We start from the raw sequence: 18323 nt of genomic DNA on the forward strand, positions 1-18323 counted from the left end.
CGATGAGTTGTGTCAGTTCTGAAGGATACGAGCTGTCGAGCTGCGAGCTGGGCCTGTCGTTGCCGCCCGCGCCCGCAGCCGGCCCGCCGCCGCAGCCCGCCAGCGCCACACGCAAGAGGAAACCATCTTCTTAGTGAGTTTTTTTCTTAGTACCAATTAAATTTCTTCGCACCGAAAACTATTAATTTGTTAAGACACAATTATTTTTTACAAATTTTTGAAATTTATTTTTGAAAGAATCTGTGTCGTAGGAACTCGTTATTCCAATTTCTCGTTGAGTTCCTTAGAATATCAATATAGTTGTCGAATCCCTAGAAAGTTGTTCACGTCGAAATTATTTGCGACTGTATCAACACTCGTATTTATTTGCAATAGGTGAAGTCGAAATAAGTGGGTGCTCGCTAGCTATAGAGTCGGTGCGTTATTTGGCTTCAATCCCCAAAGGAGCCAATTACGGGTCCCACTGACCCGCCGGCGCTCATTGTGTCCGAGCACCTGCCCGCTCGCCCACCAGGCTTGATGGAATATTATATACACCCTATAACTTATACACTTTGCAACCCTTTCTTACATTTCAACAAAAGGTTGCTGGAGAATCATTCGTAGGTGGCGAGAAAGTTTATTGATTTTATTTAGTAGTCCAATTAGCCCAGGAGATGATAGAACTAAATGGCAATCAGTCCTTTTATAAATTAATTAAATCGCAACATATAGTGAAAATACTTTTCATTAACTCCAAGAAAATAGTTAAAATTTTATTTTAAGTAGGTTATTCATGATCGAATAGTAAGTCCAGGTAATAAAATTTATTTAAATAAAATTTGTTTTACTTTTAGTTCTGGGACCACATACGATGACGATGGCGGAGAAGACGCACGGTCCTCCCGCACTTTACCGGACAAAAAGTAAGTTTGTCATCTTCGAATTCATTGGGGTTTTAGTAATATATACTTGATAATTTGTTACTTGTCTTTTTATCATGCGAATGTATCTAGCCTCTGCGAAAGTTTTGCTCCGCTAGTTACTTTTTTCTGACTTAACATTGTGCATTATCTCTTCCAAAGCCCAATTTCCAATATTATGTGTGATGATGTGTGCGTCGTATTGTGCGTGTCTGACTGTGCCTCCCGAACGCCGCAGACAGAACCACAGCGAGATCGAGAAGCGGCGGCGCGACAAGATGAACACGTACATCTCGGAGCTGAGCGCGATGGTGCCGATGTGCGGCGCGATGGCGCGCAAGCTGGACAAGCTGACGGTGCTGCGCATGGCCGTGCAGCACCTGCGCTCGGTGCGCGGCGCGCTGGCGGCCGGCCCGCTGGCGCCGCGCCCGCGGCCCGCCTTCCTGCCCGAGCGCGACCTCAACGCGCTGCTGCTGCGCGCGGCGCACGACTGCTTCCTCATGGTCGTGGGCTGCGACCGCGGCCGCCTGCTCTACGTCTCCGCCAGCGTCACGCGCATGCTGCACTACGACCAGGTTACACACTACTACACCCTCCATTCACGCTCCTTGCTCATATAACAAGGGCCTCTTGTGCTTTTCATAATTTTTTACAAAAATGTAACAGGATGACTTCCTTTAGTCGTCCATATAAACCCCAAAATGATCCCTATCATTTGGACGTATAACAGTACATATAGGAATAAAATGGCCTTTACGCAATAAATTCGGAACAACTTCACCGATTCCACTTCTAATTCTAGCCAATGTTATGGAAAATTTAATCAAAGTTAAACCTTCCAATAACTGAACATCATCTAAATCTAATACTAAACGAGAACATACCATTCCAGTCCGAACTGCTGGGACAGAGCCTGTTCGACATCCTGAACCCTAAGGACGTGTCCAAAGTGAAGGAGCAGCTCTCCTCGTCAGACCTCAGCCCGAGGGAGCGGCTCATTGATGCTAAGAGTTAGTACTGACGCATAATGCACTTCGCTATATTCGTTTATTTATTCATTATCCATTTTGTACATGTAAGAAAATGCTTAGATAACTTTTGATTATCAACTTACAGATAAAATAGATATTTTCCTATTTCTGCATTAAAAAGTATAATTTGGCAAGTATTCTGGTAATACCTCATTAACTGTAAGTACCTCATATCATTCAAACGTTTTTGTTTTCTATAAAATACAAAATATCCAGCACAAAAAGCTTTTCACGCCACCTGAATTCTGAAATCATTTAACCTGCTTAATGTAATTAAGCCCGGTATATCCTGCAGGCCTTTTAGCTCAGCTCAGATTATTTTGTAAACAATGCATTATCGCATAAAGTACTATAACGATAATGCACTATGGAGACTGCCACGTGAAAATTTACAACAGAGCTGAGACTAATGGATGTTTACAAAACGTTACACATCTCATATGACCTGCTTACTATTGAGCTTCAAGAATAAGGTTAAAAGGTGCGTTAATAGGAAAGTGAGATGAATTCCTGGAAAATTTAATGTAAGAACATTCTTATCCAGGAATTATTGTTCGCCCTATTTTTTTAAGAAGTATCAGTTGCCGCCAATTTAAAGGGAATATTTTGCTGAAATCCTAGTTGAGAGAAATAATATAACCTTAGATAAAATATAGGTTTCGTCTATGCTCCGTCTAGGTTACGAGACAAATGTACCGACAACCGTCTCGCTTTCAGTTGTTGCCATTATTCGTTTCACGCATTATATCGCATATTCGTTCCAACCTCGTCTGGCCATGCAATTCTGGTTCGCATAACTGAATTGATAAATAGACTTTGAAAATATGTGTATCTCCAAAAATGTATGATCCATTCTTTGTGGTCCCAGTAATTAAATCAAACCTAAAGTTGTTTCAATTTCTTTCAGTTTATTGTAAATCAATACCACTTGGACGTGCAAATTTCTTTTTTTGTCTTTTAGAAATTGAGTAACTTTTTTTATCTTTTCATTAAATTTTATAGACGTATCGAATTTGCCTAGTATTTAATGTCCCAAATTTATCCTCGGTCTGGCATGCAACCCACTCGCAGTGCCCGTCGCCCGCCCCACTTGACCCCATGCGTATGTCAGTTCTGTGACGTCACACGGCTCCGAAGGGGGGGCGGGGAGACGGGACGGGCGAGACGGGTACATGAGGGTGCTGTATGCGCAGCGATGTTGCCAGTGAAGGCGGACGTGGTGTCGGGCGCGTCGCGGCTGTGCCCGGGCGCGCGCCGCTCGTTCTGCTGCCGCATCAAGTGCCGCCAGGAGCGCGCCGACGAGGTCAAGGAGGAGGACAAGGCGCGCAAGAAGACCAACGAGCGCAAGTACTGCGTCGTGCAGTGCACAGGTTAGTATTATTCGCTTATCTGAAACTTTTCTTCGATGGAGTTGATGTTAGAAATACAAATTTAAGAAATTGAACTCATATGCTTAGTTTTGCCAAACATAGGAGTAACATTTGAGTCTTTGGTTTAAGTGCTTATGTTGAGACACTAAAATTTAATAATTTAACCTCAAAACCCCTATTTAATAGGCAAAATACGTGGCTTCCGCTGAAGGTGGGGTTGTAGAAGAATATAAATTAAATTTATTAAATTGCAGCGGCGCGCCTAATAGGCCTACTTCCGCGCCTCTTTGCCTGCAATCGTAATAGGCATGACGAAAGATTTTGAAATCCTCTTCCATAATGTGTGTATACGTTTACTATACAAGAAAAACCCTATATTTCGGTAATATACTTAAATTTAACGAAGATAAAAGCCATTTTTCAAAAAATATTTATTAACTGTGCCAAAACAGCTCGCAGGTGTCATGGCGTAGGCGTGACGTCAAACTTTGGTAAATACGTAATTATTTGTACGAATTGCGAGGAAAATTAAAAAAGTCTTTATTTAATATGTGTTTTAGAAACGAACTTTAAAGTTTATGAGTGGTGTGCAGTATTGCAGTATGAATCCACATAAAAATAATGCTCAAAAATGTGTTAGTAATTATTTCAAGCGAGAAATAATAAGAAATGATTGTATAAAGTTGGTGCGGAGAACCCCGAACCACGTATTCGTGAATTCGCAATTGTATTTCTGTTCTGAGTCGATAAAGCATACGTGAAACAATAGAAAATAAATAAAAATGCGTATTCTCAACATATTCATAACAACAAAACACATCTGACGCGAGTTGTTTACTTAAGCGTGACGTCACGCGTGTTTTAGTCAAAATGGCTAACTGCAGAATTTCAATGTTTTATTTTATTGATAATCTCATTAATCTTAATGGTTTTAAGATTTCTAAGTCACTATATTGAATTTATTTATTGTACATTTTCCCTTAAAAACACTAATACGATCATTTATGGATACTGTCGTCATGCCTATTTAATTCGATTTAGTGCTGCTATTTCTCTCCGCTTGTCTTGATAATATCTAATTACATTTATAATGTTTGCAAATTTATTATTATATTGAAGTTTATCAACAAGACATGCCAGTTTGGTATAAATTTAAAGTTGAAAAAAATGTAAAATTTGAAAAATGTATAAAAATTTATATAACTACATAATAGTAACACATTTTTTTACCCTAAATTTTTTTATCTAGTATATTGTCATTGATAGTTTCAAAATAATTTAGAAGATAAGCCGCCGCGCCAGTCCAATGTAACTTTATACATAACTAGCGACCCGCCCCGGCTTCGCACGGGTGCAATGCTGATACTAAATACACTACAGAAAAACTGTGAACGTTGTATATAAAAACATAGCAGCCCGCGCCGGCTTCGCACAGGTATAAAATGGATAGCCGGGCGGCCGGCCGGTACCGCCGCAAATGCTACGTCCCGCAATTTTTAAATCTGTAATATCTTCGAAAATATTCACTTAAATCATACGGTGTAAAGGGCCATATAGATCTATATTAAATGAACAATGTATTCAAGGTATTTAATTGGTTAAGGATTAATGCTGTATTGGTTAAAATCGCATCGAAAATTAGCCATTATTTGTCGTAAAAAGTAAATGATAAAAAAAAGTTATTGTGGGTTATCCATAAGAGGTAGACATATACCATCGCGGACTTTTCTGTAGACCTTTTCAATGTGTATAATACTAAGTACATTATTTTCATAAAACTCGTAGGGTTCAGCCTGCGTTTGCAATGTAAGCGGAAAAAATGTAATTATTTACGACATCACATTAGAAACCTCAAAAATAACAGTACTTCTCCACTATTTAATGGATGTTATTATACATATAAACCTTCCTCTTGAATCACTCTATCTATTAAAAAAAACCGCATCAAAATCCGTTGCGTAGTTTCAAAGATTTAAGCGTACAAAGGGACATAGGGACAGGGAAAGCGACTTTGTTTTATACTATGTAGTGATATCACTCAGGGTACCTAAAATCGTGGGCACCGGCGGAGTTGTCGGAGTGCGGCGGGGGGGAGCCGGGCGCGGAGGAGGACGCGTGCACGCTGTCGTGCCTGGTGGCGGTGGGGCGCGCGCTGCCCGCCCCCGCGCCGCCCGCGCCCCCCGCGCCCCTGCTGCAGTTCGTGTCCCGCCACGCGCCCGACGGCAAGTTCGTGTTTGTGGACCAGCGGTCAGTACCACCACACACTAGCTTGTATACTTGCTCATAGGTACTCGAAGTAATAGTGTTAAATGGACGTTACATTTTGAAACACTTACTCCAAAATAAAATTAATTAATTAATTAATAAAATTAATTAATTAATTTAAATAAAATTAATTAAAAAAATAAAATTAATTAATTAAAAAAATAAAATTAATTAATTAATAAAATTATTAGTGCTAAACTAATTACGTAATTAATTTTTGTTAACTAGCAGACAGACATTTTTGGTTGTTTTTAATTTTTGTTTTCAATTTAAAAAAAAGAAAATCAGTTTGATTGTTTTTAAGGCTTCTTACTTAACTTTCAACTGAGCGAACCAATTTGGATAAATTTTTCATTGAAAGCTGGTACTTACCTCCTTTATGATTCCATTTATTTGGTGCTGGTTCAGTTTAGTTGTATAAAATTATTTTTTCATAAGCCTTCCATGGCCTCTGGTGAAGTTTGAATTGACGCAAGTGGTGATATGTGCGCAGGGTGACGATGGCGCTGGGGTTCCTGCCGCAGGAGCTGCTGGGCACGAGCCTGTACGAGCACGTGTGGGCGGGCGAGCTGGGCGCGGTGGCGCGCGCGCACAAGGCGGCGCTGCTGCGGCGCGAGCCCGCGCGCTCGCCGCCCTACTGCTTCCGCCGCAAGGACGGGCTCTACGCGCGCCTCGCCACGCACTTCAAGCCCTTCCGGTACCACCAACTGTACCCTTTTTTTTAAGTTGGGAAATCTTGCATAGATACCCACGGCTTCCGGGGAAAGGGCCGTGGGTTATGTCGGATTTCTACCGACCAAAACCCCACTGTATTCCGTCAAGCCGCATCAATGACGGGGCCACGGGTATAGGTAGAATTCGTCCGTGACCCCATCAGCCACCAACTGTACAGTAGGGTACTACCATTATGTGCCAATCCACTTCTATAACTTACGTTCCCTATAACTTGCGAAAGAGCGTACACTTTAGTGGGCGACGATGATCACCTAACACCTGTTTGTCCGCTCTCCACATATATAAACTTAACCTTGCCTTTATCTTAAATATGAAAAAAACATTTGGGCAACAATGAGCATCACAAATAAGGATAAAATTGTTAATAAGATTCGTAGATTACATGACATTGCGTTTTTTATATAAGTTTAAAAATGTTTATATCATGGAAATAAAACGTTTGTAACGCACAGCAACCCGTGGACGAAGGATGTAGAGAGCCTGGTGGCTAACAACACAGTGGTGGCGATCACCGCCGAGCCGCCCACTGAGACCGGGTTCGACGACGAGGCGTACAAGAACGCGGTGAATCACACCGCCGTGTCGTCGCGATCTGGTAACTTGGATACATTCAATGTTTACTTTCTTTTTTTTCATGGATTTTACACAAAATCTACAGTCAGTCAGTCTACAGGAATTTATACAAAATTTGTTTTTAATACTTAATTAAAAAATTGCGGCAAATGTCTCTTAAATTAATTTAAAAAATTACAAAGGTAATATTATTCTGCCTAAAATATGTCAGATATGTTTTGTTACCTATAATGTAATTTGTTATCTTTGTGTAGCGACACCTCGCTCTAAATCGCGCAAGCGAAATGTTTTCGCTACAGAGCTATATAAACAACTTTCCGACTTCATCCATCGGGGCCTACACGGTTGGCCAGTCGAGTAGACTGGTCAACCGTGAAGGGAAGATCCTCCCTTTTTCGATGGAGGAATTTCACCTTCCTTCCTCCACACTTTGTACACACATTATGCAAATAAAGAGATTTATTTATTTATTTACTAAACGTCATAGTCTATATATTACGTCCCAGAAGGCGAGGAGGGCTTGGCGGAGGCGGACGTGGAGATGCAGCGGCTGATCGACTCGCAGCTGGAGTCGCACAAGGTGGGCTCCACCATCGCCGAGGAGGCCCTGCGCCGGGCATCCGCCGACTTCTCGCCCGACCTGCCCGCCGACCTGCTGCAGGACGCGCTCTTTGGACACCAGGTGACTGCGCACACGTGCACGCACACGCATGCACACGCACGTATACGCACAGACAGGACCCACGAGACCCGTACGCGCACATGCACGTACACGCATGCACACGCACGTATACGCAATATCTCTTGTTTATTTTTAATTTTTAAACACTGACAACATTTCATGGAAGGAAAGCGTAAAAAACCTAATAATTTTCTCGCACATCAAAATATATATTAATTTATCTCGAAATATTTTTCGAATGGATCGCAGATCTCTACGTCAATAAAAAAATGCATGGTACAAGGTACACCGTACAATGCACGAGTGTGAAATTTAAACAAACTTTTAAAAATATATGTTTAATATTATTTTTTTAAAAATTCGGGTTTATACTGTTTGATGATCAAAATCAAATATCTACAAATAAGACAAGAGGATATTCACATCTTCTTTTATGTTTCCTCTGTTTGGAATTTGGTACACACACAATATAATCGCTTTCTGTCTTTGCCTATTATTGTTTTGTAACTTTTTTATTCATACCTAAGAAACGCCATAAACGTGGTAGTCCTTCCGGAATCTCTCTGTCTAAAAAGGGGTAGTTGTTGTGAATACATGAGCTGCTTGAAAGAACGTGCCCTTGCTTGTCAACAGTTCCCGTGGTAGGCAGCTGCCTAACCACAGACTATACCATGTGTAGAGCACACCCGACACCACAGACTGACGGCCTCCCGACACCCGACACCCGTCCGCTCCACAGAAGTCTACCATCACCCCATACTTACCTGTCTCATTCCATTTCAATAAACACACTTCGAGCAGTTCATGTATTTTTCTTTTAAACCTCGCATAAGTTGGCTTTTTGTGTTATGAGTTTGGTTCATGCATTTCCGGGTAAGATATTTTATAATTTACTTGCTTGGTTTGTCTGTATTGTATTGTATATGTATATGTATGCACGAATTGGTGACAATATAGTTTGCTTTTATTGTTTTATTTAGTGTGTTTAGTAAAATTTCAAAAAGAACTGAAGTTTACAAAGGTAAGCCTGTTTATGTTTGTAAGATATGCAATTGTCTTTTTTTATATTAATACAAGAAAATACTGTTGCTAAGATTAATAATTTTGTGCCGTAGAAAACAAATGTCGCCCATAGCTTACCTTTTGGAGTAATATCATTCACGGTGATGAAGATGTAGTACTTGTTATATTAGACCGCGCGGTTTCACCCCCGTGGCTCCTCTCCTGTTGGTCGTAGCGTGATGATATATAGCCTATAGCCTTCCTCGATAAATGAGCTATCTAACACTGAAAGAATTTTTCAAATCGGACCAGTAGTTCCCGAGATTAGCGCGTTCAAACAAACAAACAAACAAACTCTTCAGCTTTATAATATTAGTATAGATTACTCAGGAGAAACTCATTAATTTCATTTTGTCGCAATACAGGTAAATGCACTATGGAGTAACAACTACAATATAAAAAGTACTTTCTATTCGCTAAAAATATTGAATTCTGTCAATTGTCATATTATTATATGACAGCGGGCGGCAGATTTTATTGGTCTTACCACAAAACAATTTAAACACAGTCTAACTTTAAACCAGGGATCTGTCACTTTAATAGTAATGGTGAGACAGTATAAGTCTGTATTTATAACACATATTATTTTAACTTGTCTGTCGCTCGTTGTGGTGACTGAGTGTAACGGTGCGTGTGTGTGTGTGCAGTCGAGCCTGGTGGACTCGGTGCTGGGCGCGGAGCTGGGCGCGTACGGCGCGGCGCACGTGCGCAACAACGTGCCGCTGAGCGCGGCGGGCGCGGCGGGCTCGCCCCCCCCGCAGCCCGCCGGCGGGCCGCTGCCGGCCGCGGGGCCCGCCGGCACGCCGCCGCCCGCCAGCCCGCCGCTGCCCATCGACGGCAACGGCGAGGCGGCCATGGCGGTCATCATGAGCCTGCTGGAGGCGGACGCGGGGCTCGGCGGGCCCGTCAACTTCTCCGGCCTGCCCTGGCCGCTGCCCTGAGCTGCCTCGAGCCGACGACCTTTGTTAGCTCGATTTCGACTTTGTATTTATGTAAAAAGAAGTCACAGTCCTTCTGTGGTGTACTGTATATATTGAAAATTACTTTGTTCAAAAATCAGTCTCAAGGACGTCCTGCGTATTGCATTTAAAGTCATCGTTGAGAAAGTTAAACTCCACTTTGTACAAATTTTAGATTGTAGCGTTAGGAGTGTGCTGTATCGTGTATATACTGTCGTTCAAAGCTTTATACCTTCTAGTGGATATGATTATTTCTTGTGTACAGTTTACCTTAATTTAAATTCATGCGTCGATTGAAAAAAATACTTCTTCTCACTGGCAAACAATCATACAGCACTATTCCTAACTTAGTTACCATTCTCTTCAGTGTGACTTCCAAGATACAATTATAAAGTAATTCAGGTATAAATAATCAATTTGTAAGTAATTGTAAACTAATTTAAATTTGTTTTATTTTCTAATAACTAACGTACAGCCTACCATTCAGAATGAAATCCTTTCCTTATTTTGTCTTACTTTTTAGTATAAATCAGAATTTGTTTACTTAAATAACTATGTAAGTAAATTATGGCCTTATTTTTATATGAAGCAACATTCGCTCAAAGAGTCTTACTCGATAGAGAGCATTGCGCACAGTTCGTCATGTAGTTACAATAATGTGGTGGTTAGAGATTATCCAAATCGGGTAAGAAGAGGCCCACCTTAAACTGAATCACAGTAAAACCGGTACCAAAAAGATATGAGTTACATTTAGTACAAAAATTTTAGGGAGTTTACGAACGAGGTATGTGGAGTTAGCTCGCGCCAATAAAGAAACGAATGTGGTGCGAGCGAGATAGAACGTAATGAACACCAATGAGTAAACGAGACGACAGTCGACACGCGCACGCTCTTTGATTCGCTACTTTATTGGCGCGGGTCGTAGTTACTACTCGTTAGGATACGACTTTGAGCTGTGATTTTATTTATATTGCGTTTTAGTTGCAATAACGTTAGGGATGTTTGTGAGGACTCTGCGAACACATAATCTGCCATTACCCTTTTCCTATCAAGTAATGAAGTTTAGTCAATTATAGTAGAGCCATTTTAATAGGCAACATTTGACAGTTCAACAAAATTCAACAACGTAACCTAGTAACGACGACATAGAATTAAGAATAACATGATATATCGTTTTGTTAGAACTGCACATTTGCTTAACTTTTTTCAATTACGATTACATATTTATAATAATAATGACCGATACAAGTTATTTTAAGATTTCATTTTACTGATAAACCATTCTAAACATAATAAACAATTTCTGAATTGAAGAACTGACGTCGCTACAATTTTGTGTCAATAAACCTTTTATTCTTTTTAAATACCAGAGACGTTACTCTAAAAATCGAAATCTGACATCTAGAATCGAATGCACTGAATACTTGTGAATAAAAATCATCATAAATTAATAAATTCGATTGACAAATGTTTCAAATCCGTATCGATTAATTCACTTTAATCGATGTTTTTAAGCAGGTTACCTCTCTTCGAAGATGAAATTGATAGACGTCAAATGTTGCCTATTAAAATGGCTCTATAATAGTGTAAGACTCCGCAAAATAACCTTAACCTGTATTATAGTTTAAATGTCTATTATTTTTATACAAATCTAAGCCATGCTGTTTGCGTAAAGCCAGCCTTTCACCGAACAGTTTCAAAGTACATTAATTTTAAACATCAAAATATGATTTTGCCCCTCAGAAGTCTGCTTTAGTCCAAGTCTAATTTTTTTTTAGGAAATGAGTTTTCAGCGCTTGGATTGTGAATAATGTCGTCTTCACACGCGCACAGTCTAGAGTTACCGCGTCCTTTTGCCGTGCGTGTGTGTGGGTAGGCCCTAATACTACGTAACCCTTCGGCCATGTTTATTTACCAGAACTTTGTGTCGTGTTTAGTGCAATTCAATGGCCATATCTTAAGTTATTAATAATATTATTGTTAGTTAATTTTAAATTGTCTATGTGGGAATGCAGGGGACGTCCGCAAATAATTTGAGTTCACGATCGTTTTGTTAAACTTTCTTAAATTATCTTATTGGAGTGTCGGATCCATGAAACATCACTAATTGGGTAGAAAACACTGAAACACTTTTAATTGTGTTTATCTCTATTTAAATTGTTTATATGAAAATAAGTCTATTCGAGGCCAGCACGTTATCGCTGTGGAGATGTGGGCCAAGTTCCCCGCGGTATTATCAGCTGATGATTGTTTTTAAACATTTGAACTTTGCTACTAATGTATGACTTGTGGACGTCCCGCTGCTGCGTACTGTAACTTAAAAGTTAATCTCTAGTTATAACACAGTATTTTTAATTGATTTCAAAATTTTGAAATATCATAATATGGAATATTTTGATATTAAATGTTGAATCTTAAGGTGCAATTTGTCGTGTTGTAAAATCATTTGTTGGCGGACAGTTCCGTCGTTGTGTACATATTTATTATATTTTGTAGTCGCAGTCTGTGTCCTCGGGCCGATGTCACACTGGAGCTATTATTTTTAAGAAAAATTTGTAGCATTAAGTAGATATTTTTTGTCTTAAGTCTAGGTTAAAATCGTAGTTTGAATATAAAAATTAAATGTATATAACTAGTAATGTATCACAATTTAGTAATAAAAATATGATATTTTTCGGCAAAAGGTTTTAAATGATAGTTCCAGTGCTACTGGAATGCTGTACCTATTGTTGTTTAATTGAATAAAATATGTTTCCCGGAACATTTGTTTTATTTGCCTTTCTTGCGAATTATTTTTAACTTGCCCTTGCAACAGTTTCTGAAATATGAACAATTTACATTATATTACGTAGTTCAATTAAGGCAAACTGCAATAAGTTTAAGATAAAATCAGACAATAATCCAGTGCTGATTTTTAATTATTATTATCAGCAGCAGTGCGAGTTCTTTCTTTTATTCTGCAACGCAATAAATTTTGTCTACATAACATGCGATATGCCTAGGTTGTAGACTTGTAAGTGCATTGCAAATTTTTTATATAAACGACATTGGTTATTTTTTTTTAAGGTAATTATCCAAAACCAAATGGAGACTATCTAACAAATCAGATGTCATTAAAATCTGTTTAGCCGTTCTTGAGAAGTAACTACTATACTACTATACTACTAGAAGAAAATACTCCTTACAATGTGCTCAAGGCAGAAGATAGTAGGTATCCTAGCTGTCAATGCGATCGATTCGATTTTTTTCACAAGCAAATTACATTTAGATTTTATAAAATATGCTTATTTTTAATAGTTTTTATAAGAAATAACCTTGACTATGTATTTTTATTTTTTACCTGTGTCCATAACAAATGAACAAATGTCTACCTTACCTATACCACATCTACTATGTACTAACAACATATTTTAATAAAAATATATTCTTTAATTGATAATGGAGCATTTCTTTCCTTTTTTGCTTATTTTCAGAATATTTCAGAGAAATGAAAATCAATGTATTTTTATTACTAGCTTTCGGTGTGCTCCTTCGCCCGCATAGGAACTGAACACCCGTTCTCATTCCCGTGGGATATTGGGGATAAAACTATCTATATTCTATGTCCTTTCTCGTCTCGAAGTATCTCTGTGCCAAATGTCTTCTAAATTTGTTCTGTGGTGACTGCGTAAATAAGACACAGAGTTACTTTTACATTTATAATATTAGTTACTAATGACGATTCAAAAGTGCTTCTGGAAGAAGTCTAATTGAATAAATAAATGTTTGAGTATGTTTGAGTTTGAGTTGGGATTTTCAGAAATAAATAATTCACTACAAAACCGTTTAGTCTTGTAATTTCTTCTAGTAGTTCTAGCGATAAGAAAATGGTCTAAGGGAAATATCGTAAGAAAATAGCTCAGGAGAGTGAACAGGTACATTCTAGGGAAGCGCGCTCCATCTTAGGCCACATCTCAGCTTACCACTAGGCGAGATCGTGGCCAAGCACTCCCCTATTGCACTTTGCAGCATATAAAGAAAAGGTTTTCTGTTTTTGTAAACATTGAATATTCACTATATAGTCGGTCGTCATATCTGTCAAGTTACACAATTTAGGATTTATGCATAATTATTATGATCCAAAAACTATCAAGTACGGTAATGTTTAGGAGAAAAACTATGCACACCAAAGATTTGAATACAGAAATTTTTGTCTCAATTTTCAGTCCTATACGAATTGTTGCACTTTGTTACGTCTATTTTTGTGAACAACGAGCAGTCTCTTACTTTAAGCTAAGCGTCATTCCAAACATCAATGACGAGGAAAAACGAAAATAAAACAAACAAAAAATAAAATGACTACAAACTAGTAAAATACTTTATTTCAACAATAAAACGAACTCAAAATGTAATATTGCGGGTAGTATTGTTCTTAAGCATCTATGAGGAGGGCGTGTGTGCGGTGTGACGTCACTCCATGGCGTCCCCGTACTTGTTGGTCGGCGCGGCGGGAGGGGGGGGAGCGCGCGTCACCACCGGCGCCGTGCTCGGCTCTAGCCTGCGATTTATGTATTATGTTATTATATCGAAAACTCATAGCTATATATAAGCTAGCTTATTATAATAAATTTCACTTAGGAGCTGGATAAGGAGTTATCCATTAGGAAAAGAAAAATCATATAGAAATGGAACATCAAATAATTTATGGTCATTGGTCAGTACTAGTTTCATTAACTCAATATATCGCTTATATGCCTTACTCTTTATTACTAGTGGTATAAAAAAAGAGATGATATCCCATTTTTATGTACCCAATAATTATGTAGCATACAAAATTTCATGGGAATTGATCATGCCATTACGGAAGAGTTAAACTTCAAACACCACGACACGAGATTTTAATATATTAGGTTTATGAATCAAACGACAGGATAATAAAGAATTATAAATAAAAAGACGTGTGGCACTCGCGGACTGCTGCGGTAAAGCTATTGCATGTTGTGCCTTCAAGCCACACCTCCGTGCCCGTCGGAGTGGGGAGCGTGAGGTTTTTTCGTTGCGGAATTTCTGTATTCGGTCCCCGCGCTCAAGGCCCGCGATAGAAGCTATGCAATAGCTTAAAATTATGAGAGAACTAATTAATAGCTTCATATTATAACAACTATAACAGTCGGTGACTCACTTGTAGGGCTCCTGGCGCGCGTCGCTGTACTGCCCGCGGTTGCGGCGCCGCAGCTCGTCGTACGACAGCGCCGAGCGCGGCGCCTCCTGCGGCTCCGTCTGCGCCACACCTGACACACCACGTCTTATTGTTATAGCCCTTTATTGCTGATAATAACTTTATTTTTATTTATTTACTGTAACTTAGGTTTCTATACGATTGTTGGTGAGTCCTTGACATAAAACTCTTCTTCTAGACAGGACAATATGTTATCATAACACAAATTGCAACAAGGTACAGCCTTACTATTTACTAACAGCTTCTTTTAAACAATACTAGAATAAATATCTGAACACCACTTAGTACAGTACAATATCTGTATCAAATATAAAATGTATTTTGGTCATGACCACAATTGAACACACTATAACTACATTTAAATGTAAATAGCGACAAAAATCCTGAGCACCTGTACCTCAAATAACAAAACAAAGACAATGCTACAAAAACTGGGTAGAAACAAGAAAGAAATAAATAGTGTAAATAAATAAACTGGATAGAATGTTTGTAATCTTATTTTTAAATAAGTTTATTATTACTTAATAACCTGTGTTAAAAGATATGTTCAGTTACAGTCATCCTTGTGCAGTATTGATAAAACATTTGAAACCTAATCCATACATCATCTGCACTTTAATGTACCAACAACATAGCAAAAGCCAATAGCCTATACACAAAATATTATGTAAGAATATGAACAAAACATACTGAGATCAGAGTTGGGCATAAAGACATCTTCGGTGAAGAGTGGGCGGTCGGTGTCGAGGTCCAGGGAGCTGCCGGGACCTGCGTCCGAGTAGATGTCCCCCGGCGACGCGCCGAACATCGTCGGCGGCGCCTGCGGCCGCGACAAGCCGCTACACAAATACATTTCTATTTTGTTATTATGTTCATTTTCAGACTAAAAAGTATCAATCTGGTAGGGTAAGCTCATAATTTTGCATTGCGTTTTTAAAGAAAATTAAGGGAACATAGGAATTCGCTATATGTAGGTATATATGTAAAACACAATTGTTAGTTTCATTTGCTGCATCACATTTTTAATGTACACTAAAGCATTTAGCTAGCAGTTTAGAGATGCAAAACATATCGCAGAATTTATTTAAATACAGTAAAACAGCAAAAAGCTTTATTTATGTTTAAAGATACATTGCATTTCTCTTACTCAAATTTGCCTTCTTTTCTTTCACGGAGGAGTTGACCGATGTAACTGCCTGGAAGAGCCATGAGTTTCTCAGCGCATGCTTGCTGATATGACAACTTGCCCAAAAAGTAGCCCATAATCACTGCCAGAGTCACTTTCGGGAATGCACCAAACCGCGGGTTCGGCTTTAAGTGACCTATAAGCCAAAATATTTTTAAAACGACACCTAATCTAAAGTATTATTGTATTGGTCAGTATCTCATAAGAGTGGCTATCAGAAAAAAAAAACGGTTCCATAAAGGAACATTTTGGAGAGTACTCACCATTTTGAACGCCGAAGAAAGCACCCAAACCGAGTAAAGTACCTAATGGCAGTGACCGTTGAAAGAAACTTTCGTTGTTGCACTCCTTCAGGACTCGCAATTCATCAGGCGAAAATTTATACGGCGCCTAAAAATCTACATGATTATACCATCGCTAGCAAATTTCATTATGTATTACATCTATGGAACATAACCTTACCGCGGCTGAAGACCCGGCCGGCGCTGGTGGCGCCTGGCCACCGCCATCGTAGCCATATAAACGTGGCTCATTCATTAGAATAGACTTACGAACAGTCAAATATAAAGAATGGGTAGTATGTACCAAATTTCCATTAAATCTAAACCTCGACAGTTAAAATGATGTCGACTTTGATTGAATAATTTTAGTTTTGACTTTTGATTCCTGACACAGTGACACTTGACAGTGACAGTTTTGCTCGTTGTTTTGTGTCAAACTTTATTTACTACAGATTATACGAATACTATATTTTTCATTCAATTTCATATAGGTAAAAACAAGGAATTTAAAATTTAAATAAATTGCAAAAGCTATATAATATGAAAAGTATTCATAACCCAGAATATACTAAAAAAAGAATTCATTATGTTAAATAGATCAAAATTATTTAGATCGAATTGTATCTCATCATCGCTTTTTTTTAGGATCTGGGGGAGGATTATTTTCCAAATAATATTTTCGCATAACGTTTCCGAGATGACTATTCGCAGGCAACTTTCTCAGTTTGACTTCACAGTCCGGAATGTAAGAAAGGCGACCATAACAATGACCCACGAGTGCAGCAACGACAACCTTAGGCACTGCGCCAAAGTGTGGATTGCGGCTCATGAACCCTAAAAGAAAACATTCACAGAAGTAAGGTATTGGAAGGAACGTCAACGAAAAAAAAAAATATAAAAATTCAATGATTTCATGTGAAATATTTACATATCTTACTTCTATGAAGTTTTCGTGGCGTCCCTACCAATTAAAAAATATATTATGGTGATGAAAAATTTACCATATTTGATAGCAGCGTACGTGAGAGTAGCAAAGAGCGTGCTAAACGGCAAGCAGCGTTGATAAAAGCTCTCTTTGTCACATTCTTCCAGCGCTTTTATCTCGTCTTGTGAAAACTCATAGTACCGCTGAAATATTTATTAATGTTTTATTAAAATTAAGTTTGCTGAAGCTAAATACCTATAAAAAAATATTCGTAGGTATACGCATATTTACCAATGGATGTGTCACATTGCGCACAGGAGGACAAGTATTCTTTTTTCGAGACTCCGCATAGCAGCTACAGTCCTCCTCCTTTTTTTCATTTTTATTGGCCCCACTCATAACGAAGCTTATGTGCTATTTCATCTTAATTTGGTAATTGTGTACATAGAAATATTTACATTATTAAAACATTTTGTTAGAAGGCTTTAGTGACATTCAAAATCCATAGATTATCCAAATAGGTAATGTTAAAATTAAAAAAATAGTTTTCAGGCTGAATATAAAACAACTTTCAATAAAATTTTATACACAGATATGTAGGTACCTAATAATTTTGCTATAAAACGGGATTGTAATGTATAGCTAAGGTATACCTATGCTATGTTTTTTTTTTTTACAGTACAATAGGGGAGCGCTTGGCCACGATCTCGCCTGATGGTAAGCTGAGATGTGGCCTAAGATGGAGCGCGCTGCCCTAGAATGTAAAGATTTTTTTAGATCTACGATTAGAACTCGAGCAAAAGCCCAAAAGCTAGTATAGAATAAATATACTCTAGATTTAATAATAAATTTTATGAATGTGTAAATCAAGGAGTAAATACATCTTGAAATACATCAATCTTGTAATCTAAGGGCGTATTCACAAAGAAAGCTTGAAACTTATAAGCGCTTATCGGCGCTTATAAGCGCTGGTAACCCGCGTAGGAAAATATATGAACATGCGCTTATAAGCGCTGATCGGCGCCGACAAGTTTGTTGAAACTTGTTGAAACTTGTCGGCGCCTATCAGCGCTTATAAGCGCATGTTCATATATTTTCCTGCGCGGGTTACCAGCGCTTATAAGCGCCGATAAG

The 18323-nt window shown here is 38.6% G+C and overlaps 3 protein-coding genes across 10 annotated transcripts in view; 1 reads left to right on the forward strand and 2 right to left on the reverse strand.

Moving 5' to 3' along the window:
- Window positions 1–12340, forward strand: part of cyc (basic helix-loop-helix ARNT-like protein cyc) — a 74524-nt gene extending 62184 nt beyond the window's left edge. For 6 of the 8 annotated variants that reach the window (XM_090106239.1, XM_090106255.1, XM_090106246.1 and 3 more), the window contains 10 exons: window positions 17–133; window positions 837–905; window positions 1141–1477; window positions 1795–1912; window positions 3127–3303; window positions 5346–5550; window positions 6062–6265; window positions 6756–6898; window positions 7383–7558; window positions 9268–12340. In XM_090106239.1, the coding sequence (XP_089962365.1) occupies window positions 17–133; window positions 837–905; window positions 1141–1477; window positions 1795–1912; window positions 3127–3303; window positions 5346–5550; window positions 6062–6265; window positions 6756–6898; window positions 7383–7558; window positions 9268–9561 (1840 nt within the window). In that variant the 3' untranslated portion in view covers window positions 9562–12340. The remainder of the gene's footprint in view (window positions 1–16; window positions 134–836; window positions 906–1140; window positions 1478–1794; window positions 1913–3126; window positions 3304–5345; window positions 5551–6061; window positions 6266–6755; window positions 6899–7382; window positions 7559–9267) is intronic. The other 2 variants (XM_090106216.1, XM_090106225.1) reach the window with 2 other exon arrangements.
- Window positions 12341–13909: 1569 nt separating this feature from the next.
- LOC149911419 (OCIA domain-containing protein 1-like) lies at window positions 13910–16657 on the reverse strand. Its single transcript, XM_090117545.1, has 6 exons — window positions 16446–16657; window positions 16247–16373; window positions 15945–16119; window positions 15488–15636; window positions 14741–14849; window positions 13910–14116 (listed from the first exon to the last, which is right to left on the reverse strand). Exons 1-6 carry the CDS (start codon window positions 16518–16520, stop codon window positions 14029–14031), a joined length of 723 nt encoding a protein of 240 aa, XP_089973671.1. The 5' UTR covers window positions 16521–16657; the 3' UTR covers window positions 13910–14028.
- Window positions 16658–16892: 235 nt separating this feature from the next.
- Window positions 16893–17588, reverse strand: LOC149911420 (OCIA domain-containing protein 1-like). Its single transcript, XM_090117648.1, has 3 exons — window positions 17481–17588; window positions 17266–17392; window positions 16893–17098 (listed from the first exon to the last, which is right to left on the reverse strand). Exons 1-3 carry the CDS (start codon window positions 17586–17588, stop codon window positions 16893–16895), a joined length of 441 nt encoding a protein of 146 aa, XP_089973774.1.
- Between the last annotated feature and the right edge of the window lie 735 nt (window positions 17589–18323).

The sequence above is a fragment of the Colias eurytheme genome, chromosome 1 (assembly GCF_061535395.1).
Source record: "Colias eurytheme isolate Ceu_HAF_F1 chromosome 1, ilColEury1 Martin Lab GWU primary, whole genome shotgun sequence".
In the NCBI taxonomy this organism is placed as follows: domain Eukaryota; kingdom Metazoa; phylum Arthropoda; class Insecta; order Lepidoptera; family Pieridae; genus Colias; species Colias eurytheme.

Coding starts and splice junctions, on each gene's coding strand:
- LOC149911419 (XM_090117545.1), bottom strand. CDS start 16,520: ATGAATGAGCCACGTTTATATGGCTACGATGGCGGTGGCCAGGCGCCA. Junction 16,120..16,246: donor TTTCTTCGGCGTTCAAAATG/GTGAGTACTCTC, acceptor TTTGGCTTATAG/GTCACTTAAAGCCGAACCCG. Junction 14,850..15,487: donor TATGCCCAACTCTGATCTCA/GTATGTTTTGTT, acceptor GTGGTGTGTCAG/GTGTGGCGCAGACGGAGCCG.
- LOC149911420 (XM_090117648.1), bottom strand. CDS start 17,588: ATGAGTGGGGCCAATAAAAATGAAAAAAAGGAGGAGGACTGTAGCTGC. Junction 17,393..17,480: donor GCAATGTGACACATCCATTG/GTAAATATGCGT, acceptor TAAATATTTCAG/CGGTACTATGAGTTTTCACA. Junction 17,099..17,265: donor GTACGCTGCTATCAAATATG/GTAAATTTTTCA, acceptor GTTTTCTTTTAG/GGTTCATGAGCCGCAATCCA.